At 42.2% G+C, this 25,568-nt stretch overlaps 2 protein-coding genes across 11 annotated transcripts in view; one reads left to right on the plus strand and one right to left on the minus strand.

The window, feature by feature from the left end:
* Positions 1-718: 718 nt before the first annotated feature.
* Positions 719-7,340, minus strand: LOC117074664. Of its 9 annotated transcripts, none has more exons than XR_004433662.1 (5): positions 6,020-7,340; positions 4,642-5,577; positions 4,477-4,540; positions 3,229-3,331; positions 719-1,990 (listed from the first exon to the last, which is right to left on the minus strand). XR_004433662.1 is itself a non-coding variant. In XM_033196329.1 (5 exons), exons 1-4 carry the CDS (start codon positions 6,277-6,279, stop codon positions 3,345-3,347), a joined length of 765 nt encoding a protein of 254 aa, XP_033052220.1. In that variant the 5' UTR covers positions 6,280-7,340; the 3' UTR covers positions 721-1,990; positions 3,229-3,344. The 9 variants fall into 9 exon arrangements, 1 of the variants encoding a protein (XP_033052220.1); XR_004433657.1 differs by having other exon boundaries at positions 721-1,990; positions 3,229-3,417; XM_033196329.1 differs by lacking the exon at positions 4,477-4,540 and having other exon boundaries at positions 721-1,990; positions 3,229-3,417; positions 4,767-5,125; positions 5,505-5,577.
* Positions 5,130-25,568, plus strand: part of PROX1 (prospero homeobox 1) — a 53,361-nt gene continuing 32,922 nt past the window's right edge. Inside the window, exons 1-3 of one of the 2 annotated variants that reach the window (XM_033196328.1) lie at positions 5,130-5,672; positions 13,738-15,529; positions 22,449-22,556. In XM_033196328.1, coding sequence (XP_033052219.1) covers positions 13,805-15,529; positions 22,449-22,556 — 1,833 coding nt within the window. In that variant the 5' untranslated portion in view covers positions 5,130-5,672; positions 13,738-13,804. The remainder of the gene's footprint in view (positions 5,673-13,737; positions 15,530-22,448; positions 22,557-25,568) is intronic. The other variant, XM_033196327.1, reaches the window with a different exon arrangement.

Genomic DNA, 25,568 nt, shown 5'->3' on the forward strand with positions numbered 1-25,568 from the left:
GTGGCGCGCCGGGAGCAGGTGGTTGCCCTCTGCGTCCCGGGCGTGCACTGAGCCCAGGCTAGCGGAGCAAGGCTGCAGCCCCTGCGGTGGCCCGGGAAGAGGCAAGTGCCACGGGGCCGGGGCGAGGAGGGACTGGCAGGGCGGCATGGAGCCCCATTTGGCCGCTCAGGCAGGAGGGGCGCGCCCTCTGCGGAGCGCGGCGCCGCGGCAGCCGCAGCATCTCGCGCTCGCTCTCTCGGGTGGGAGAGGCCGCGACACCTAGCGCGGGGCCGAGGCTAGGAAGGGCAGGTCCAGGAGGGAGGAAGGCACAGGGAGGAAGCCGCGGGCGAGGAAGCCCCGCTCCCGCCGAGTGCCTGGAGAGGAGATTCCCAGCCTTTCCGCCCAACCCGAAACTTTTCCAACACACGCAGGCGTATTCTTCGCAGGTTTCGGCGGCCCAGAGTCGCAGTCAGGGAGGAGGCTCGGGAATCACACGTGCCCTGGCACACTAGAGGAGGTACACAGACACACCAGGAGGGACAGGGCCTCTTGGGAGGCGGCTGAGGGTGTGAAGGCAGCAGTCGGCCACACATCCGAAAGGGACTCCCCGCGAGCGGAATCGAGCGCTTAAAACCCTGCCACAGCTCGGAAGTGTAGCGGTGCCCAGAGGCTTTGCGTAACTTTGCCCACTGCGCCCCCGCGTGCAAAGGCGTCCCCTTCACACTCACACCCTCACCCCACCCCACTCCCCTTGGGCTGCGGCCCGAGGCTGCCTTTGTACTTAAGCGACAGCAAAAGATATGCTGATTCGAACCAAAGATGGTGGGCACGAGTGTTGTAAATTGTGTAAATTCCACTCGCGGGCACCCCCAGATACGTGGGGAGAGCACCCCTTTCTTCCCGAAGGCATCCCCTCCGTTTCTCTCGGCCTTTGGGTCTCCAGCTTCTTCACTACTATGGACTGAAGAAAACAAAGCACAGCCAAATCAATGTTTTGGGTGTTTTTGTTTTTGTTTGGTTTTTTTCAATTACGGCCTCTCCAAATGCTAACCCTCAAAAGCTGGGTGGGGTTGGAGAAAGGCGAGTTAGGTCAGGGAGCAGCCCTCGGAAGGCGAGTGCGCGCGGCCTGGCGGGTTCCTCGCCGGGCTCTGGGCAGCCGGGCGGAGTGGCTGGATTATGTAAGTAGCAGTCCTCCATGTGCTCATCACCATCTGTTAATATCTTGGTATTGGAAAGTTCGGTGCCTGAGGCAAAGCCAGAGTTGGCGGCGAAGAGCTCCCAGCCTACACTTTTCTACTCCAGGGCAGGGAATGTACTTCCCTTTGATTGTTTTCGCCCACTTTCATAAAATCAAGTAGTAGTGTGTCCCTTCAATCACTGACAACCCCCTCATCCCCGCGGGTGTGTCTTTGTGGGCGAAGAGTGATTTTCTTCGAGGCCAACTTATTGTAATGAACCCTTTCGATGAATTTATATTTTCATGACAATTCTTCATTCCTTAAAGCAATGTGGCAGACTCTTTATTTGGGAGTGGGTTCTTTCTCATTTTAAAAATTTACTTTCCTTCTGCCAGCACCCCTGGAACCAAATTCTTGTAAGGGTTATATTTCAACTTCTTTGGAGTGATTGGCTTCTGTTTACTTTGAAAGCTGTTGGTTAAACAAACATCACTCGGGAGGCTTCTAAGCAGTGGGGTTCCCAGGAGAGAAAACGCTGCAGCTGCTACTTGCTACTGATCTTGTGGTATTTCACTTCCCCCCCATTCAGAACAAATCCAGGTTGGGCTTGGCGTCACACTGGGCACAGGAGATGAGAGTGAGAGAGAGGCCGTCAGTCAGTTTTGCCTCTGGAAAGCTTGCAGCAGGCAGGCCTGCACCCTGGGGTTGGTTTTCCTCTCTTCCCTTCTTCAGGGTGCTGATAGTGGTGGTGGTGGTGGTGGTGGGTGGGTGACCTGGAAGTCCTTAGGCATCCTTCTCCAAAATCCACGTCCACGTTTGCCTCTCAACTGAATCTGGTTGAAATTCCCAGAATTGGTTTGTTTAGGATCTGATAACCATTGTTTGTAAGGTTTTAAATTACTTATACACACTGTCTTCCCTCCTGCCCCCACCTAACGGCTTTAAGAAAGAATAGGAGGCGTGAGCGTACACCGAAGAAATGTCAAGGCGAAGTGTATTCAACACAGAACCAGATGCACGAGTGATAACTGCAAGTTTGTCTAAGAACACACAGATCACCCTTCAGATAAACAAGTAAATGCAACCTGAACGGATAGGGTTTGTTACAAGACCAGTCAGAACTTGCGTTAACTTTTAAGTTACTGGGGTTGTGTTGGAAATGGGGCGAAGGGAGGAGTTGTCTTAACCCTAGGCTTGGCGGCTGGTTTCAGAGATGGAGCCAATATCTAGGCGACTTCTCGTCTCCAGGCTTCTCCCCTATCAGAAAACAAAGCGGGAGTTGCCCGAGATAGGGGGCTCGGGCCTCAAGTCTTGCTCCAGGGCAGCCCGAGACCCAGGAGAGTGCCGCAACTCTAGCAAGAGAGGTTGTCAGGAGTGTGGCCTGTACGCCTCCCAGACAGTAGAGGACAGGACACCGGACAGGGCTGCGCGGAGGCAGCTCACGGAGCTGGGCTGCGAACCGATCTCGCTCGCCTAGTGTCGCACGCGCTCCTATTTCAACTCGCCGCTCCTGCACCCTAATGCGGGCTGCGAACCGCCGCGGCAGAGCGTCACGAGTCGGGAGCCTCCGCCGCCGAGGCTGGGGGTGGGAAAGCTTCCTTGTTCGCCAAGCGGGTTACTCCGACTTCGACTCAGGCCTGCCTTTCCCCACGGCGTGACACAGGACTTACTGGGGTTCTCAGGGAACTTTTCCTGCCGCCAGTTCCCGGGCGTGGTGTGTGCAAAACGTGCATTCAAGCGCTATGTGCAATTGACACAAACTTGTGGGCTAAAGTATAAGCCATTTCTTTTGCGTTTGAATCTTTTTCTCTGTCCCTGCCTCCTTTCTTCCCCCTACTCCCCCCTCCTCCTTCTCTGCTCTCCGCCCTTTTAAATGTCAAACTGAGCAGATGGTTTTAAGGTGTGGAAAGGTATATAGCCCTTACTCCTACCAGTTTATTTGTGGGCTGGCGCTAGCTTATATGTACAAACCAAGATTCTTAAAGAAAACCAGTAGGACGAAAAATAAGAAAGGAAGTAGCTTTGATCCATTTTCAGATCCCAAATTTCCCCGCTCAATACACCCGCTTACCTCGAAGGGACCCAACCAATAGAAGCATTATTCCATCCTGTGTCTAATGGGCATGTTGGTTATTTCTGCTCCCAGACTAAACTGTCACATCCCGGTTATAACACTAGATACAACAGTCAATAGTTGGAGGTGTGAGTGGTGTGTATGCGCTCCTCTGTGTTGTTTCCGTGATAGACGCGTCGGGGGAGTCTGTGGGGCGGCAAAAGGGGAAAGAAGGCGGCTGGGGATGCTCCTGCAATCTCTTTTCTTATCGCGGACACCTAACCTGACCGACCTGATTTTTTTTTTTCTCTTCTTTTCACTGTTTGAAATTCGTGCCAAAAGTTTCCTGCCGGGATAGACTCGGACATACTAACATCGCTATTCTTATTCAAAGGGAGGGCTTAATATCCTCTTTACGGTTTGGTGAATTTGAGGCTGAAATTTTGAATTTCCTAGAAAGGAGTGTGTGTGTGTGTGTGTGTGTACGTGTGTCGTAGAAGGCATTGGTAGTGTTTGGCCAGTGTACTTGTAACACACCTCATAAATACCCTGTTGTCACGACACAGCATGATTCAACCTTTGATCTAATTAAATTTGAGGGACACACGAAAACTACTTGTCCTCCTCCTACCTACAAAAATGAGTGTCTAATAGACTGTGTATGAATGTTTCTGCTTCGCAGCTCTTGCAAGTCCCAGCTTTTATAGGATCTTTAGGTCATAAACGCGGCTGCTTTATTAAAAGCCGTTTACTATGCCCGGTGAAAGGGACGTTCTAGCTGCGGCCGGAGGCTCGCTTGCATTTGTAACTTGCAAAGCCTAAGGAGATCTTTAAGAGCCACACTATCTAAATAAATTTTGCTGGTTATTTTTCAAGCAAGAAATGTCAAACCGAAGTAAATTTCCTAGGGCTTTATGTTAGAGCCCGAGATTAAAGCGTTTGAAATTTCTTGCCTAATAAACTTTAAAGTTTGTTGCCCAGGCGTCAAAATTGTAAATCCTGTATTGAACGGCTTTCTTTGGTCTTTGTGGGGTGAGTGAATTAGTGAAGGGTATTCGCCAGATGTTTGCAACATACATATTTTTAAAGGCTGCTTTACCTACAATCCAAATAATATCAGAGGTAACCAAGGGTAAATATTTCTCTTCCTAATAATTTGGACTGGAGCTTAACTGGGACTCAGCCAATGTTGATCTTCGTCTAATAACAGATGCAGGGGACCCGGTGTGAAACCTCTGGCACCCATTATTTTAATACCAAACCTACCTGTATCTTATTGTCCACCTCCCCTTTAAAAGGAACCAAGGGTGACACGTATCCTTGACACTACCTATGATCGTTTAAGAAGTGGAATGATTTGCAGATCTCCCCCCCACTCCCTCCTCCTATGCCACCCCCACCCCTAAAACCCCCACTTTTTCTCCCGTATACTGTTCCGTGCCTTCCTCCACCCAAGTCGGAGGAGCGCTCACTCGCTCGGCCACTCGGCGAACTCGATCAGCTGTATCTGGGAAATGAAAAAAGAAAAAGAAAAAGAAAAAAAAAAAAAAAAGGACCTGCGTCCTGGAAGAGCGAGTGTGAGCCGGGCGCCGCTCGCGCCGTCTCCCGCTTTGCATAGAGCCCGCAGATGGCTCGCTCCGGCCCAGGCGCGGTGATCCAGTCGTCCCGAAGCAGTGGCAGGGCGGGGGTGGGGGTGGGGGCCGGGGATGGAGGCCGGGGAGGGGGAGCTCAGGGCCCCTCTCCCCTCCTCTCTTCCCAGCCCCTCACCCCCACCCCTTTTATATTTTTTTTTCCTCCCAAGTTCTCTTGCCTTGCTATCCCCCCTTGAATCCGAAGGCGCCTCGCGATTGGGTGCTGGGGCCGGGTACGTCAGATAGACTGTGACGTGCAGTCTTCCTGTTTCCTTCAGCTGTGTCTTAAAGTAAATCTTGTTGTGGAGCGGAGCCCTCAGCTGAGGGAGCGCTCTGAAATAATACACCATTGCTGCCGGGGAAAGCAGAGCGGCGCAAAAGAGCTCTCGCCGTGTCCGCCTGCTCCCTCTCCGCTTCGCTCCTCTTCTCTTCTTTACCCTTCTCCTCTCTCCTCCTCTGCTGCTCTCTCCTCTCCTCCGCTCTTTTCTCTCCTCCTCTCCTGCTCTCTCCTCTTCCCTTCGCTCTTCTTTTCTTCTCCTCTTCTTCCCTCTCCTCGCCTCTCCCCTGCTCTTCTCTCGTCTCCCCTCCCCGCCCGCCTCTCTCTCCCCTCTCCCTCTCCCACTCGCCCCGCTCTCTCGCTCGCTCGCTGTCGCACAGACTCACCGTCTCTTGTCCAATTATCATATTCATCACCCGCAAGATATCACCGTGTGTGCGCGCGCGTGTTTTCCTCTCTCTGCCGGGGAAAAAAAGAGAGAGAGAGAGAGAGAGAGAGAGAGAGAGGGATAGAGAGAGAGAGAGAGGCTCGGTCCCCACTGCTCCCTGCACCGCGTAAGTATCCTCTTCTTCCCCTCGTGAGTCCCTCCCCTTTTCCAGAATCACTTGCACTGGCTTGTTCTTGAATGAGAAGGAAAGAAAAGAGCCTCCCATTACTCAGACCCGTGTAAACATTTTCCCCCCAGGAGAAAATGGTGTTATTTAAATGAATCATAATAAAATAGCCTCTAAACAGTTTCTAAGCGGGAGCCTCCGTGAACTCAGCGCTCCGCTCCTCCCAGTTCCTGAGAGTAAGTGATCCGCTTGGCTTTTATTTCTTTCTCTTTCCTGCTGGTGACTGGGGGTGGTGGTGGCGATGAGGGGGAGGCTGATGTTGCTGGACTTGTCGCTGATCTTGTCACCTTTTGTGTACTGTTTCTGGGGTGTGAGGAGGCGTTTGCTCCCTTTCCTTCTTTCTCCTGCTCTCTCTTCTCAGGAGAGAGGACCGCGAGGGGGACCGGGTCGCTTTTTTGTTCGTGCAGATCCCCGCTTTCCGCCAAACCCCATTCTTCTGATCTCCCTCGGCTAAAACTCCGGGGCTGGTCCCCTCGTCCTTTCTCTTTGTCTTGTTTATTATAGCTGCCTTTCTTCCCGGCTCTTCCAATTTGCTTGTCATTTGCATACCTTTCACTTCTCCTTTTCAACCCCAGCAGAGGACCGGGAACTGGGAGGAGGAGAGAGGGAGGTTGGGGGACGCTCTGTTACTTTCCTCTCAAAATGCTGTCGAAGCCGAATTGTGGAAATCGGGCTTGGAGCGGTGCGGTGATGGGTCCCGGGAAACGCGCGCGGCGCCCCTCTCCCGAGCTCCTGGACCTAGGGCTGAGTCAAGTTGAGTAGGGTAAGGCGGCACCGGGAGACTCGGGGGGTCTCGTGGCGGTGAGATTGGGGCACCAGCGCGAGGAGGACCGGAGGATCGCGGTCCGGGTAGGAGTAGGGGGTTCTTGGGCAGCAGAAATGGGAGGCGATGAATCTCCCAGCCATCGCTGGCAGACTATGGTGTTGGGCAGCTTCGGTCTGGTCTCATCTGGGTGGTACCTACCGTTTTGCCCCAGTTAGGAGGACTGGAGAGTGAGGACAGGAGAGGTGAGAGTAATTGTTACTGGGAAGACTAGTGAGGAGGGCGGGAAGAGGGGGGAAGAGCTGCTATCTTGCCTAAGCAGACCAGGAGGGGGACGCAGGGGGCGGGGGAGACATCACCCAAAGTCCAGTTTAGCAAGTTGTTGGTTCTTCCGGTGTGCCAGCCCGTTACTCCTCCTGCTAAAGCCGAAGGTTGGTGGAGTGATGGGGGGTGGGGGTGGTAAAGGAGGAGTAAGTAGCTTTCCACAGACTCCCAGGTCTCTGGCCCCTTCCCAGCTTCTTGGGAAATTGAGAGCCCTCCAGGCAGACAGAGAGCAGAACTAGAAGTAGGGGTGGTGCTTAGTCTTAAATAGCCCAAGGAGGCAGGTTGGAGTGTGAAACTGCTGTTCTTGGCAACCCAGAAGGCTACTCTGCCTGGGGGAAGGCTGGAAACTCACCTGCTTGTTTTTATTTTTCCGAGAAGGTCTGTGCTGTCTCCTTGAGCTTATAAAAACAGAGCAAGCACAGGGTGGCCTCCTCACAAAGTCAAGGCTAGAAGAGTCCCTTTTCCTGTTCTCTTTTCCACTCATGCCCTCCCTTATTTAAAAAGAAAAAAAGAAAGAAAGAAAGAAAGAAAGAAAGAAAGAAAGAAAAAGAAAGAAAGAAAGAAAGAAGAGAGAGAGAGAGAGAGAGAAAGAAAGAAAGAAAGGAAGGAAGGAAGAAAGAAAGAAAGAACTCATTTCCTTTCCTAAACTAGGTAGGCAGAAATCTATTAGCAGAGTGCGCATGGGCAGGGCCTGACAGGTGTGTTGTGTCAAGAAAGACAGGTGCAAATTTCCTCTGTGTCTATGTGTGTCTGTACAGCTCTAGACCACAATGCTTGCTCGAGGGTTGGAGAGGTTTATGAATTTATGGTTGTCCTGGTTAATAGGATTGTCTGGGCTAATGGGAAACAGGCTGTTGTTGTTTTGAGCCCTGCCATGTGAGTTCTTGGGGTGGTGGCTGGGGGCAAGTTGGTATGTGTTTGTTTATTTTTCTTAAGGATATTGGCAGACTACTGCTGAGGCTGTGTCCCAGGCTTCTGTCTGCCAGTCAGCCCAAAGCACCCCCACTTTAGGCAGCAGGTGGAGGGAGACTGACTTTTCCTTTGCTTCCTACCAGTTTATGCCTATCTCCCAGGTCTGTGCTTGGCAGAGAGAGAGAACTGTCCTGTGTGTATGTGTGTGTGTGTGTGTCTGTTTGTGTGTGTGTCTGTGTGTGTGTGTGGTGTATGCTTTGGATAGCAATGAGTGGTGTGTAACTGCCAAGAATTCCAAAGTCAGTTTGAAAGTGTTACTGTTGTTAAAGCTTATCTTTTTAAGTATGCTTTCTCCTTGCCCAGAAAGAATAGGTATGTACATAAACTCTTTCAAGTCATATGTTAAATAATCTCATAAAGTAGAATGAGCCTGTCATTGTCCCAGACATGTGCCAAATGTCCTAGATATGAATTTGATGGAGAAAGAACATCTCAAGTACATGAGAAGGTAACTGCTTTTCTGTTCTGATGCAAGATGTGAGAAGTCAGTTCTATAGGGAGTTTCTTGCAAGAACTTCTGAGTATTTCCAAAATGAAATGGATTTTTGTGTGTGTGTGTTGAAGGAGGAAAATGAGAGTATTCATGTTAACTTGTCCATGGGTTACAACATAGACATGTATATATAATAGTAAAATAGATGAAGTTAAGGACTCTGTCTTGATGTGTGCAGAAAGTTGTTGGGAATTCAATGTAAGCACTATATATCTGGCTTCTTAAAACTTGATCTTTTAGAATTGTCTTTAAACAGGCTACTTCTGTAGACTGAGTTGCACAGGAATAGGTTAGATGGCGAATGGTTTTTGGTCATTGGTTTTGTGTTTGGGTGGTTATTGTTTCCATGAAAATGAGATCGTAATGTGTCATTTATTCTGTAGACTTCAACGTTAACTTCCCCCCACCCCAGCACACACACACCCAATACTTTCCTTGGATGCTTTTGAAGTTCTTTGGTAATTAAAATGTCATCTATGGCTATGTTCATTTGCTTTATTTTTAATAGGGGTTATCTGTGCTTGGCACTTATTGATATTTTATGTGTCCATTATGCAGAATTCTATTTAGTTTAATCACCACCTTGTGGGAAAAAAAAGTCATGCATACATAACATGCATCTTTGTTCTCACTTTATTCATTTCCTAGCATCATTCCTCTATAAGCAGCACATGCTATCTTAAAACCTAAGCTGGCTTATTCTATAAGTTGCCAGACTTCCTCTTTATTTGTTTAAAACTCAAACAGACCTCTTTTCATGAATGTCTTACATCATTATAGGGATTGTCTTGAATTTGCAGTGTTAATATAAGGAAGTTTTAGGTTTCAGAAACAAAAGAAATTATAAAATGTGACTGATGTTATAATATGAAAATGGATTATGCATGATGTATCATTATAGGATTTTAATTAAGTATGTGTATAACTTGGAAAGGACATATACATAAGGATTTATCAGACTTATTGCCTGTGCATTCTCAAATGACATTTATAGAGTTCAATTTTCTGCAAAAAAAAAGTGTATTTTCTTAAGATTATTTCACACACTCTCTTACTTACCAATTTGATAAGTTGTTACTTTTTAAACAAGTAGAACTTAATATTTTAGGCATGTCTCAGAAAATGTTCTGTTTTTGTTTTGCAGGTGAAAAATGTGTGGAATTTTTGATAGGATGGGAGAATCTTAAATGAAATCTTAAATGATTTGAGAAGTCCATTATGACAGGAAATTTAAAAACCTGATAATGCAATCTTAGTTAATTTAGGTATTAACTTATGTCAAGTGAGTTCTTCAAAATAAACATCAAAGGTTTTCTTAACATGATAGGGAGCAGAAATATATCCAATATCTCTGAAGAAAAAGTTGCTAATTAGCAGAAACAAATTCTTGAATGTAGTCAAGGGGACAATTTAATGATTCAGGGGCTACTTATATCAGATCATCTGATTTTTCCCTTTGAATCACTAATTTCCAGATGGATTTGAAATATTCTTCACTAATGATATTCTGTTTGAAATTTCATAACCGGGTTGACCCAAGTAGAGTAGAGGCCTATCCAAAGATGATTTTCTAAAAGAAGTCAAGTGTAGGCTTGCACAATTTCTTCAAATAATTTTATCAACAAAGACAGATCATCTAAATAATCCAAGCAGGAAACCATGCCAACCTTACACTCTCCCTGTCTCATAAAAGATTTGTCTGAACTATCTGGATAATTACCATAATGAAACACTTCTTTGTCCAGAATCTGGACTCCAGATAGATGCAGTAAAAGTTGAATCCTCCTCCCCGAAATAACTTCTTTATTAAAGTAGAGCACTTAATCACTTTATACTTCAGGTTGCAGTGTTCCTTTGAAATTCTTTACTGAAAATTCTTTCCTCCTAACCTTAAGTCATCAGTTTCCTTAGAATTTTCCATGTTAAAGAGAATGTCAGATAATTCAGATATTAAAGAAGACTCTTTTGGAGTAGCTAAAACCTGTTTTGATTATACCTGGATGTTTATTCTTATAATATCTTTTTCTGGGGGGAATCTGCTATGTTAAGATATGCATTGTGTAAGAATTACTAAAGCATTGTGCAGGTTATATGCAACAAAATATTTAATGATGAAAAACTCTGTATAGACTTTCACATTAATTAAAGAGGGGTTTACAGGAATAGAGTAAGTGTATCCAATCAATAATACATTTGGGTTCAAATTCTCATCAGTATTTTTCTGCATCCTTGCTGGTTTGGACATCCACCAGTGCTGATCAAAAGCTTCATATTGCCTAGTGAAACTGAAAATTAATGTTAAAATTCAAATATAATATGCATCAATCATAATTGCAGTTGAAACATGATGGCTTAATGCATATCTTGAGAAATAAAGGAGTTTAAAAAATATCAGTGATAAAGTCATTCCATGGCTTCCTTTAAATTCTGAACTGGAATATCATGGAAGCACTTGGAAAATGTTTTTAAGAGATTTAATTTATATTATGGTAATGTAATGGCACATTTTCTTATGTGGTAAATATATTTATGTAGATATCTTGTTTATGAAATGTGACAGTAATGAAGTGTGTCAACCGGTTGTTATTATTTAATCATGCCTATAGCCTCCATGGGCTATAGTTCCAGTGTATGCTACCACTATACTTTTATTTCTAAATTTAGGTCTAAACTATATGGAGAGATATATTTATTTGTGCCTATTAATATAATGCCTTGTCCTGGATTATATAATTTATCTTATTTTTCCCACTTGTTTTGTCCTATTTATTATGTTTCAGCTGGACATTTTACAACAAGACCTAAAAGTATTTAACTTCTTTTAGCCCAAGACAGATACAAATCATTGTTTAATCTAAAAATGTTGACTGAAATAGAATTACAAATTAGTTTAGTTTGGTGAATATCAAAGGAGTTATATCTTGTTCTTAACAGACTCCACAAGCATTTCTTTCCACCTTAGGAAAAGCGCAGCCCTCCTCTTGGCTCCAGCATGGGGCAGGGATGCAGCTGTTGATACCTAGGCTAGATGAGAGGAAGTGCAGTTGACGCAGAGGTAAATGGCAGTTGGAAGAGGAAGGATGCCTGGGGATGACCTTGTGCTCATCAGCGACACCAGTATGTCCTTTCCAAGCCTCTGTGGCAGAGGTGCTCTTCCCATAGCAAGGATGGCAGGCAGAAAGTCCAGTTCGGGTGTTCAGGTGAACAGGGAGAGAAAAAATACTGCAAAAAGTTTGTTCAATGTGTTGATTGGAGATCCATGTGCTTTGCAGGTGGTAGTCAAGAGAAAAGGATTTGCATGCAAATAGAAAAGATGTAAAATTTTAAAATAAGGGCAATAAGGTCTATTTTGGGGAAGCTGATAGACACACACAAAAAAGTCTTCCTTGTAACCGCCCCCCATGTAAGTGTTTCTGTGATTAACAGAGCTTTGAAATGATTCATCCTTTTTCTTGTCTCAGCCTCTCCTTGTTCTTTCTGTCTTCTGACAGCTAACCTAATTTATCAGATCTAATGTGTTTGTGTAGTATTTGTCACTGCATTTTTGTATTCCTGAAACCAATTTTATTATTAGTGTTTGAAAGGGTCTCAATCATTCTGAATTCAATTTTGAACCCAATGTTGAAGTTACTGAGAACTCCATCTCCATTCTAAGTTCAGGAAATTTTATCCCGAAGCATGCAAAAAGTATTTCATGCTCAAGCATACCAAAAAAAATAGTAATATATATATATATAATATATATATATATATATATATAGAGAGAGAGAGAGAGAGAGAGAGAGAGAGAGAGAGAGAGAGATCATTTTGCTTTCATGATGCCCTAAAGCAGGCTCTTTTAAAATGTTTTGTCTTTCTATAGAAACCAGGAGCAAAGATTGCATGATGAAATAACTGTCGCTTAAAAAAATATACATATTGTTGCCATCTAAGCATTGAGCATTTTCTTGATTTTTACAGGTTATTTCATGCTGAAATTATGCCTATTTGCATGGATAGTCATTCTTTAAAGCTAGCCACAGATGCAGTCCTAGGGAGCACGTAGATGTTTTTACAGGTGAACCGAAAGAGATGGGAGCCGTTCCAGACACTCTGCACGCTGCCTTTGGCAATGGACCCTGTTATTGTGAAGATGTGCTCTGTTAAGCAAACGTGAAGTTTAATATTAGATAAACCCAATGTGAAAAAAATATTTTCATTTTCTTCATAAAATGTTATTTATAAACAAAAAGATGTGACATCTTATATGTCTACAAAATTTGGGATTAGCATCACTAGTTAATAAGTTACACAATATGTCAAGTGCCTTTTATGAAATGCAAAAAGGATGTTCTCTTTTTATATTGTGTTTCCAAGAAACAATGGAAGTTCATATACAAAGAAATATTACCCTTTCTTACACGTTTGAGGTACATTATTTTCTGTCTTCTTTAAAAATCTTCTTTCAGTCTTTTTTTATTCCTTTAATTTGGCACAGGAAATAAGATTCACAAATCTCGTATGTTAAAGAGTTTCTTTGGGCATTTGACATATTATTTTGACAGATTTAAACAGAAGGAAACTAGTCCTGAAGATGTATTTATCTTTATCTAGGTCACTAATTTATTATTCCTCATACTGATTTCTAAAATGTGGTAACATCCTTGTTTTGCAGTGAATCTAACTTTGTAATAATTTGTCATTAAAAGGACATTATGAAAATGTATAAATATCTTATAGTTACATTAAGATATATCAACAGATATCAGCTTCATGTATGATTTTACAAGTAAAAAATGCATAGTTAAGCTAAATAAGCAGACTTGTAAAATGACTATTGTGCATTTATTTCAAGGCTAAACTGACCATTTATGTTTGAAAGATGCTGCTGATAAGGGTGTTCTCCTTCCCATTTTATGTATGATAAAAATATTTTAGAATTCAAGAATAAAAGCTGTCTATTAAATATTTGCATTTATTTTAGAGTCCTTTTCCTTTAATAGCATTGAAACCACAATAATTGTAATTCAGAAATGCAATTTTTCATGTGAATTTCACACAGCCTGAAAATGTAACCATATTTCTTAAGTACAGAGCACTTTCATCTTCCTTATAATACGAATCTCAATGCCCAAAATTTAATCAATTGGTTGTCAGAGGCTGTGTTCTTATAATCTACTGTTTCTTCTGAAGATAAACAGTATCATTTTAGGCATTTGTGAAAGAGAATCATATTACTGGTGCTTAAGCAGTTTTTGCTTTATTTTTTTTTAATCTTAATCCATCTTAAACCAGTGGAGCAGAAATATTTAAAAATGTTTCATTTCAAGCAGAGTGCATAATAAATTGCAATAATTGTAATGTGCCATAAATCCCAGAGCCTATGCATTTTGCATTTGATTCAGGATTGAGGTCAGGAAATTTGGAGAAATTTAAAGAAAATGATTCATCAGTCCTTTTGTTCTGTTGGCCAGGGTCCCGGGATTCTTGAGCTGTGCCCAGCTGACGAGCTTTTGAAGATGGCACAATAACCGTCCAGTGATGCCTGACCATGACAGCACAGCCCTCTTAAGCCGGCAAACCAAGAGGAGAAGAGTTGACATTGGAGTGAAAAGGACGGTAGGGACAGCATCTGCATTTTTTGCTAAGGCAAGAGCAACGTTTTTTAGTGCCATGAATCCCCAAGGTTCTGAGCAGGATGTTGAGTATTCAGTGGTGCAGCATGCAGATGGGGAAAAGTCAAATGTACTCCGCAAGCTGCTGAAGAGGGCGAACTCGTATGAAGATGCCATGATGCCTTTTCCAGGAGCAACCATAATTTCCCAGCTGTTGAAAAATAACATGAACAAAAATGGTGGCACGGAGCCCAGTTTCCAAGCCAGCGGTCTCTCTAGTACAGGCTCCGAAGTACATCAGGAGGATATATGCAGCAACTCTTCAAGAGACAGCCCCCCAGAGTGTCTTTCCCCTTTTGGCAGGCCTACTATGAGCCAGTTTGATATGGATCGCTTATGTGATGAGCACCTGAGAGCAAAGCGCGCCCGGGTTGAGAATATAATTCGGGGTATGAGCCATTCCCCCAGTGTGGCATTAAGGGGCAATGAAAATGAAAGAGAGATGGCCCCGCAGTCTGTGAGTCCCCGAGAAAGTTACAGAGAAAACAAACGCAAGCAAAAGCTTCCCCAGCAGCAGCAACAGAGTTTCCAGCAGCTGGTTTCAGCCCGAAAAGAACAGAAGCGAGAGGAGCGCCGACAGCTGAAACAGCAGCTGGAGGACATGCAGAAACAGCTGCGCCAGCTGCAGGAAAAGTTCTACCAAATCTATGACAGCACTGATTCGGAAAATGATGAAGATGGTAACCTGTCTGAAGACAGCATGCGCTCAGAGATCCTGGATGCCAGGGCCCAGGACTCTGTCGGAAGGTCAGATAATGAGATGTGTGAGCTAGACCCAGGACAGTTTATTGATCGAGCTCGAGCCCTGATCAGAGAGCAGGAAATGGCTGAAAACAAACCGAAGCGAGAAGGCAACAACAAAGAAAGAGACCATGGGCCAAACTCCTTACAACCGGAAGGCAAACATTTGGCTGAAACCCTGAAACAGGAACTGAACACTGCCATGTCTCAAGTTGTGGACACTGTGGTCAAAGTCTTTTCGGCCAAGCCCTCCCGCCAGGTTCCTCAGGTCTTCCCACCTCTCCAGATCCCCCAGGCCAGATTTGCAGTCAATGGGGAAAACCACAATTTCCACACAGCCAACCAGCGCCTGCAGTGCTTTGGCGACGTCATCATTCCGAACCCCCTGGACACCTTTGGCAATGTGCAGATGGCCAGTTCCACTGACCAAACAGAAGCACTGCCCCTGGTTGTCCGCAAAAACTCCTCTGACCAGTCTGCCTCCGGCCCTGCCGCTGGCGGCCACCACCAGCCCCTGCACCAGTCGCCTCTCTCTGCCACTACAGGCTTCACCACGTCCACCTTCCGCCACCCTTTCCCCCTTCCCTTGATGGCCTATCCATTTCAGAGCCCATTAGGTGCTCCCTCCGGCTCCTTCTCTGGAAAAGACAGAGCCTCTCCTGAATCCTTAGACTTAACTAGGGATACCACGAGTCTGAGGACCAAGATGTCATCTCACCACCTGAGCCACCACCCTTGTTCACCAGCACACCCGCCCAGCACCGCCGAAGGGCTCTCCTTGTCGCTCATAAAGTCCGAGTGCGGCGATCTTCAAGATATGTCTGAAATCTCACCTTATTCGGGAAGTGCAATATCCTTTTATTTTCCCCTCGTGAAAAAAACAAGCCAAAAAAGGTTTCCCAAAAGGTTAGGTTTACAGAATATCTAGAGTAATGTAGATTAGTATCTTCTTAAGAAGGCAACCTTTCGTATTATTTAAAGGAATAGGCTTTTATCAGCATGCCTGTGGCATTCCTGATTGCAGAAAAGCTTAAAACTAAACCAACATCTTTGCAGCTTCCACAAGTTGTTCACTGCCTCGAGGAGCTCCTATTTAATATGTGCTTTCTCAGCAGTGTCTTTTTTTCTGCTGTTCTTCCTGTATTATCTTCTTATCTCTCTCTTAAAAAAAAAAAAAAGAGTAGATTCAGAGATGGGAAAACAATCTCATTGTAAATACTGATTGAATTCTTTCAGATATTTTTTAAAGGTGGTAAGTTTTATAACACAATAGGGAGAAAAGTCAGTTTTCAGATCTCTAAGATCCCATAAGAAGAATTCTCAGTGTAAACCATCTGCAAGGCTTCTGGTTCGTTTAAGGATGTCCCGATGAAATCTTAGGAAGAGCACTCTGTAAGTGGGAGGTTGAGGAGGAAGAAAAATGGATGTGGGTGGGGACTTAGAGTCTCTCTTTCATCTTTAAGTGAGACTTTTTTTTTAAAAGGAAATATACAGGTACTGATTTATTCAGACAGCATTGGTCTGTCTCTCTCGTTCACCCAAGGTCTGTTCTTTGGGTCTGGTGCAGCTGCCTCTATGCATGATTAACCTCTGTTCAGCCATACACAGAAATCTTTTGTCCCAACATACACAAAGCAAATTATTTTGGAAAGCGAGAGAGCACAATTAAATATAAAACTCAGCTGTATTCGACTTAAAAATGGCTCTTTTTATGATTCGTTTAAATTCTGAAACTGACTTTTATGTAGAGATAACAGTTATATATTTTTTATTAGGCCTATCCTGAACTCCAGCTATTTTTGACTGAAGGTTTTTTTTTCTTCTCTGTATATTGGTTCTTTCTGTAAATTTTTAAAAATCTTGTGGTCGTTGGTCTTTTGGGGGTAGTAGAATAGTAGCATTTGCGGGCAGGTGGAGGCATGTTTCTTATATAATAAATAACCAGATGGATATAAAATTCAGCAATTAAGTTGGCTGTGACTAAATTTAGGACTTTGAGCAATTGTCTTGATGACTAGAGATTGACATTTTCGCATCTAAGCCCACTCCAGAGGCTGCCACGTAAGTGCAAAGTCCCAGCTATGGGTGGAAATATGTTTTCCTGGTTAGTGGAGGTCATACTTCAAGCCAGCTCTCAGGATAGTAGTGTAGATTTCTGATAGGGTGAACTACTAGAGCCCCAGTCATGAGACCTGCTTCGGCAGTTAAATATGGAGTCTCTTATACTGAGCAAGAAGAGACGAACATTGTAACAGAAAGAGAAGAGAAAGATGTGGGAGATTTCTCCATATAAATAGAAATGGAGTTTTAGCTTAGTTGTTGATTTCACTTTGACCTTTTGAAAATCTAAAATTCAATCTACCAGCCATGAATCAAAGCTGCACCAAGCACCAGGCCTTACATATTATAAGCAGGCAGTAAATATTGATCAAAATGATTGGAATATCGCTGTTGGTGATGAGAAAGGCAAAGTAAGAAGACACAATGGCTTGAATTTTTTTGTGCCCTTTGCAAAAAGAGCATCTTCAGAGGTTCATGTAAAGCTAATGTCTAGGGCTAAGACCCCATTGCACCCCAGAGATCTCTTAACTTCATTTTGAACCAAGTAGTAGTGATAGTGGGTTCTCTCTGTCTCTCTCACAGACACACACACACACACACACACACACACACAGAGTAAAGTGACATGCATGCCAATTTTGGTGAATATTTAAAGATTTAATGCCAGGTTTCAAAACTCCTATAAGTCCACACTAAGCTCTTTAGTTCAAGATGCCAGTTTATGGTTTTTCTTTAAGTTAGACTTTTCATTATAACCAGATCATTATAATTATGGCTGTGCTTTATGTTTTTTAAAGTTTAGTCTTCTAGGAAAAAAATCTTTTAGAGTGCTTTAAGTGTTGGCTATGTTCATTGTCTCAACCTCTCCAAATCCCCTGAGGAATTTTGAGGATTTGAATTCAAAGAAGTTTCTTTTATTTTGATATATATCAAAGTCTTTAAAGAAAATATAGTTGCTTCTTCTTCAGAAGAATGACTTCTCCTTTCTCCTGTCAACATAAGTTTCTGTTGAGCGTGGTGATTCCGTTGGGAAACACCCGTGTTCATATGAAATGTTAGCTGCTCACACCCAGAATTGTTTCTTTCATATAGCTAAATAATGTCAGCCTCTCGTGGCAATTAGTGATTACATTTTCCACCTTTTGGCCTTTTATGCTCCTATTCTTTTTCCCCCCTCTACTATTAATACATTGCACTTTTAACCATTTTTCTCATTGGTATATTATTTCTTAGGAAGAGTAAGACAGGCAAACAACCTTTTCTATAGTTCCCACAATTCTGAAACCAGTGAGGATCTGTTGGTTTGTATAGATATTGGGCCCACTTTTCTCCTGTCTCTACCTCTGTATGGTGGTGTGTTCTTCCCTTGATTTAACTGATAGTGCGTAGGCAACATTCTCAAGCTTTTACTTTGAAGAAATCTCTGGGAATCACAGTGAGTGATGTTTTACTTCAATTTTAGGGACACAGGGCCATATATGAACCTGTTGTACAGTTATTCCTTGAAAAGATCAATAGAAATGAGCAGAAATGCAATGAAATGGTACCACTGTGATTGCTATTATTATGGGTTTTATTTTTAGTTCATGGCTTTCCAAACTGTTATACATAATTTAATTCTTCAGGAAAAATTATCTCCCACTCCAAAAGGTACCATCTGTTTTTTGAACAAAGTAGCCAAGATAAGAACCATTAAGAACACCAGCTTATCAGATCAACCCATTCTATGCTCACCACATTAAACATATACATTCTGTAGGACAGAACACACTACCTCATTATCCCATCTAGTAGAAGGGATATAGTGAATGTGTGTGCAAGTTAAACTGAATTTCAGTGCACCTGCTCCAAGGGCTCATATCTTGGATTTTAAAAATATGTTCAGCATCTTTGCAAATGAATCTGTTTAATCAAATATTAAGTTTTATTCAAATTCCAAAAGAAACAGTCAGCCAATTGCTTTTCTTCATGATGTTCTTTGTCATTCATCCTCTTTGCATCTCAAGAAAAATAGCTTTGTTTTGGCCCCAAACATTTGCATGCACCCAATTAAAGCACAAGAGGAGTAGTATAAGCTGTTAAGATGTGCAGGTGAAGAAATTGAGCCTATTCTCTGAAATAGCCGGCTTTTTCTACTCAACTTTTAGGGAGAATGTTAGAAAGACTTGAAGTTTAGAAAAGGAAATGGTTTAGTAATTTGAAATTAAAATCCAACCAGGAAACATAGATTAGAAATGAATTTCTGAAATTTGAAACAATCCACAGAAATTGATCTTATACATTTTTAGAAGTCTTGTGGAGGCTATAGTACTTATATTAGCTAGAGTGAAACATGTAGATTAAAGACTAAAAGACTATGGGCTCCTAAACTGCCCACCTCCCCTGAAAAAAATTATAAAGTAAGTAAATTTAAAAACAAATTTCCATACACTACACATCCCTCCGATTATGGTGAACTTCCTAGTGGGAGTAACAATTTGCTCTATCACTATCATTATGTGAGAGAGTTTAGATCTTTTCTCCCTATTTTAGTTTCTAGGGGGAAAACTGCTTAGAAACTTAGCAAATTAGGGAATAAGGCAGAACTAAAATTCTTTAGCTTTGAAATGTTTTGGAAAATGTAAGTAGTCTCAACCCATTTGCTTGGAACTGCAGCACGTACAATCTCTAGCTACAAACCAGAGTTTAGTTGGAAAAAAAGAATTTTCTTCCTCTGCTTTCACAGCCTATTATTCTCCCATTTGCCTTTTTGCTGCCTCCGCTGCTCCTCCCGTGGCTGCTGTTTAGGTAAGGTTATATTGTACTTGGTAAACAGACAACACTTAGATTCTCAGGTTGTTTGAACACTGCTTTAGGTTCAGCTGCAGTACCCTGCTTCTCTGATCTTTTATATTCCCGAGCAGATGTCTTTCATTAATTTATGGATTTATCATCTTTTCTTTTTTTTTTTTTTTTCTTTTTCTTTTTCTTTTTTTTTTTTTTTTTTACACCTGGCAGCTGTCTCAAGTTTCAGCAGTTATTGTCTATTTTGCATTACACATAGAATTGAATGTCATCTGTCTTCACAAAGCTATGGCTAAGAGAATTGAGGCACAGCCACATGAGCTGCTGGGACAGATCTTGTTTGCGTTCCATCCCCCCTCACCCCACTCCCCTTTACCTCCTTAATATTTATTTGTGCTCATTTTCTTTCCTGGCCTTGAATGGAGCTTAGCTCGTGTTCAGTACAGCTGTATGTTTACTGAATCTATTCCATCATGAGTCATTGTGCGTGTGTAAGTATCCTGGAAACAGCTAGTGCTTTCTTGGAAGAACAGTTGCTTTTCAGCACAAGCACTTAAAAGGGAAATTAACCAATTGGTCAGTTCAGATTTATTTTGAGGAGAAAAAAAGGATTATCTAGCTGTTGCCTTTTAAATGTTTCATTAGTTATTTTTAATAGTTTATTAGAAACATATATTTTATGGGAATTTTATCTTAATTACACAATAAGCAAGAGATAAAGATTAATTCTGTGTTCCATTTCAACTGATCAGTTCCAAGTATTACCAACAGGAAACATTTTAAAGCAAAAATGAACTTGAGAAATCCAAATTGGAATAATTTTTATTAGATAAAAAGCCTCTAAATACTGATCAAAATAAAATGGATATTTTACTGTTTTTGGATAAAAAGAACGAAAACATCTTAGCATAATTTAGATGTATTAAGAGCTTCAGGAAGTTTTGGTAGCTCAGTGCTCATCTAAGAAACACAGAAAAACACTTTGTATTTTGTATGAAACCAAATTTTAAAAGATTTGCGACTTATAATTAAATGTATAATGTTGTCTTAATGTAGCCATCTGAAAGAAAAGGTTAGAACCCAGATCTGAGAGTGTCTGTCAAAGTTTGAACTTGCCTAAAACTCTTATCACAAGGCAGTAGGAGACAGCTTGCAACTATTATTTCACTTATCCATTTGGACAGATGGTCCTGAAGTGTGCTGGGCTCCTTTAGTCTTCTGTATCAGTCTAATGGAGGTTACTGGAGGGCCTTTCAGCCCTCTCCTTGGCACAAGAAGTATGTCAGTCATAAATTATCGTCTTTGTAATCATTAAGAATCTCAAACAAAAACACAAGTTCAGTTAAGCTGCTTTGGCTTACAGATATAAAATCAAAATTTATTTCTTTAGTGTTTATTTTCAGTTGAACAAAAAAGAAAGAAAAAAACCTGCACTACTTAACTTTTCTATTTACAGACCAAGGTGATCTTTTTAAAATTGCATGGGATATTAAAGGGAATGTTAATTGAACAAATTCGCAGCAGAATATTTGGTTAAACACCCTGTTGTAAGTAGTCAAGAGCTTATCCATATTAATTTGATTATGCTTCTCTAGTAACTTTCCGGTTTCTCTCCATTCTTAAGATTAGTCATGCTAGACTTGATGAAGGTCATTTGGAAACCTTTACCTTTCCTAAATATCTGTGTTTATTTGACATTTTTGCCTCAGGTATGAAATTTTTGTTGGGTAGTTGTGTGTGTGTATGTGTGTTTCCACACATATGCACACTTTTTCTTTTTTTTTCTTATTTTTCCCAGACACTCTTTTAAGAGAAAATCCTTAGAGAAGCTTCTAGGAAGGACCCTTAATTGACCTTGTGGGGGACCACATTGATTTTCTCCACGTGCATCTTCATTTCTGATAAATTATAAAGCCATTAATTTGCTGAGGAAATGGCAGGGCCAGGCTGCGGCACAGATGTGACCAGAGCCATCCCAGCTCTGAGTCTGCTGAGGAGTGCCAAGAATCTGGGGGAGAATCAGGAAGCCTGGATTGTTATGGTTAGCCTCACATTCTCTTGGGAACTGTTTTAGTTGCTGCTGTTTACAGATCTAAAAGGTAATGATGTTTCCAGATAAATAGGCTTTCTTATTTTGGGTAAGTGGCCATTTATTGATCTGCTAACCCACATGTATTGATTTGTTAGCCCCAACTACTGCGTCACTCTCAAAGGAGTTAACTATAAATCCAAGACAGGCAAATTGTATTTGGTTTTGGACCGTTGCTTTCACAAAAGCAACAGCCCCCTCCCTGTCCTCTCCATACCAAAACTACTCTTCCCAAGTTTTAGCTATTATTTAAAAGGAAACAATTAAAAGGATATAATAAGATAAAAAGCAAGTGAGTCAAGATGCTCCATTAGATTAACACTGAAAGGTAAAATGTGAAACTTGCGTAACAGTGTTCAAAATAATGCATTTTATATTTTCATGTACATTAGTAGAATAATTTGCTCTAAACTGCAGAGTGTGGAGAGAAGAACAAACAGAACTGTAATTGCAAGGAAGAAAAAAAAACCTCTTATGACAAGAATTGTGCAGTACATGTTGGGTGCATTTGTCTCCTTAGCAACAAGTGAATGTATAGATAGCCTACCCACCTAAAGCAAGGAAAATACTTTGTCATCTTCCCCCTAAAGTAGCCAAGATTCTGCAACTCAATTGCACATCCTCACCATTGCATGTGGCAACCTCTGACAGGTGACGGTCACTGAGCAAACGGCAGCAAGTTAGCAATAGATGCCATAGCCAGTGTCATATACCTTCCAGCACTCCCACGGCAGCTTGGTGGACCTCCAGACTCTATGGAGGTGGGGACTGGAGAGAGGGAGGTGGGAGTCCTTGTGCTTATAGAAGTTCTTTTCCTTAACCAATTGCTTCCTACATGCAGGAAGGATTGTCACCCAATCACTTGAAAAAAGCAAAGCTCATGTTTTTTTATACCCGTTATCCCAGCTCCAATATGCTGAAGACCTACTTCTCCGATGTAAAGGTAGGGACTTTTTTTATTCTTAATTGTTTCATTTTCTATGCATGTGGCAGTAATTTGAACTCCCGGAAGTTAATGGAGACAAATATGGAATTGGTTTATTCCTACACCTGTGTTATAATTGATTTAATGCACTTGTCCTTTTGTCTAAAGGTGTGTTAAGCAAAGATACCACTTGTGTATTAAGACTGAAAGACTGGTGTTAATAAGTTGCATGGGTTTCCAATGTAATCTGAAAAACTTAGCTTCTGTCTTTATATGTTTGAGTAGCTTCTTTGAAGAAATTTCAGCTGGTAATGGATGGATGTGCTTTAGAGAATGTTTTTCCCTCCCCTCAGCAACAGTAAACTGTTTCTGTTTTTGTTTCTGTTGGTTTCCCCATATTTGTGCTTATGAAAGCAAACTCTAGCACCTCTTTTTCCCCCTGTCGAAAAGGAGCGTACATTGAAATTCTCTATGCAGTAGCTGCTTAAAAACAAAAGTGATGATTGTCTCTTATTTACAACTTAATTTGTTGTTGATGTAGAGTACACTGAGCATAAGGAGAATGAATAAAGTGACAGATTCAGGACACATTATTCAAATGAGGATATGAAAGCTGTCGGCCTACAGCTGCAGCCTCCCTCATTCTACAGAATATTGGGACCTCCTGGTTCTCTGTGTGTGTATGCGTGTGTGTGTGTGCGTATGTGTGTCTGTGTCTGTGTGTGGGTTTTAAGTAATTGTTTGCATCAACTTGATGTTGTGTTAATCATCTGTAACTTTTTAAAACATAGATTGGGTTTTGATGATGATAATGACACACATGGTATCATTATCCCAGGAACTTGATAAACACTACATTAGCTGAGATTAGTTTATTAGGGGTGGGTGTTTTTCCCCACCCTTCCCCTGCCCACCCCCATATGTACAAGTTCTTCTTTCTGCCATGGAGAACTCACAAGCTGCCAAAACACGCTTGCTCTTCCACCGCTCCCTGCACGCAGCTCATTTTCTGCTTGATGCCCAAGTGGCTTCATTGGCCCCATTTTGCAGGCCAACTCATTTCAGTTTCCTTCACTGATGTTTTATTTGGCCTTATAAGAAAAGTTCTGTTTTCCCTCCTGTTTGCTTTTGAATTGTGTATCAACTTCAGCCTTTTATCTTTCTCCTTCCCTGGCTGTGCTTCTTAAGTGGAAGGCCTGTTTTCTCCTCATTCGGCGCCAACAAACTGGGCAAGATGGGGAGGCAGGGAAAGTCCATCGTGTAAATGTCTGGTTAAGACTAAGTAAGCACAAACCAGGCTGAGTGACACAGAGGCCAGGAAAAAGGTTTGGACTTTGTGGAGGACAATCTAGAGTATACAAATTGAAGGCAATTTGTCACCTGGTTGAGGACTGACCAGCTTCTAGAGTCTGGTAGAACCTGGTAAATTTTGTCTTCCATGGAATCCTCCCAACATTGTAGTTCTAAGAGGGGACATGGAGGACAGGGAGGAAAGGGTTATTGTGTGCACATATATGTGTGTATGTGTCTGTGTGTGCAGATGTCCATGTTACTCATTCCTTTTAGGGCAATGATCTGCAGTGTTGTGAAATAATAATGACAATGCCTTATATTCTTTGTATAGCACTTTTCACCCAGAAGGAGGCCAAAGAGCTTTACCAACTGCACACACAGGTATCACTCACCCACCATGGAAACACAGCCACCTGGAGGGTGGGAAACAGTAGCCATTCTGAGCCAACAATACTACCCAACAGTAGATGTCAATATTAGAAACATTCATTTTTTTGAGAGTTCATGCATGTGCACAGGTGTGTGGTATGTGGTGGCAAGAAAAGTGGGGAAGATTATTGATCTGTAGCTTTATAAATACCATGCAATACAAACCAACAAGAAACTGTTCCCATTCCTCTAGAATGCTCCTAGCAATTCAGCTTTGCAAATGACCACTGACTCTGTGTAGATAACAATGGAATGCCTGGGTGAATATTTTATTTTCAAAAGCACTAATATTCAGATTGTTGATTCTATCCATACCTTATCCATACTGGAAGAGAAGGCTGTTAAAGTATATGTGAGTCTGGTTACATACCAATTATCCACTCTAATGGAGAGGAAACAGTAGGACATATCAGGCAAAGCAGAAAATCACTGAAGGTCACTTCCCTTTTATTTTTGGAAGGAATTATACATTTTAAACTTTCCTAATTATGTTTTTTCTTTGGTTAGTAATAAATGAATTTGTATTCCTTGAGGTTACACTGGTGAGAGTAGAAAGTCATGCATAGAAAGGGAAAGGTAGTCCAGGCAACGTGGTCCAGAGACTTTACAGAAAACAATGGCAGAGCATTCTGGGATTTCTTCAATATTAAGGATAATCACTAATTTGAATATTGACAATATATACACACACATATGTGCATGTGCATGGATTCACAATACACATATACACATATCTATAGCTAGACATTGATATACAGATAGACAAGTATGTCTATTGGCAAGGCTGAAAGAAATAGATATTTCTTTATATATGAATATGCAATCCAAACTTTTATTTTGGCCAGGATTCAAGAAATCACTAGAGAAACTGGGGAAGAGAACTTAGGATCTTCTCAGAAATGAAACCTTGCATCATTTATCTGGACAAGACATATGCATGTATCTATGGACCATGTAATGCTTGTTATAATGACACGAGTCTCTACTTGGTCGTGGCCACATTCATCTAGGAGAAAATTCCTAACTTTAGTAAAATGTACTCTTTCAAATAATAGAATTATTTTATTCAATTTTTTTTTGAGACGGAATTTCACTCTTGTCACCCAGGCTGGAGTGCAATGGTGCAATCTCAGCTCACTGCAACCTCTGCCTCCTGGGTTCAAGCGATTCTCCTGCCTCAACCTCCCAAGAAGCTGGGATTACAGGCGCATGCCACCGCGCCTGGCTAATTTTTGTATTTTTTTAGTAGAGACGGGGTTGCACCATGTTGGCCAGGCTTGTCTCGAACTCCTGACCTCAAATGATATG

This window comes from Trachypithecus francoisi, unplaced genomic scaffold, assembly GCF_009764315.1.
Source record: "Trachypithecus francoisi isolate TF-2019V2 unplaced genomic scaffold, Tfra_2.0 Lachesis_group5, whole genome shotgun sequence".
NCBI lineage: Eukaryota > Metazoa > Chordata > Mammalia > Primates > Cercopithecidae > Trachypithecus > Trachypithecus francoisi.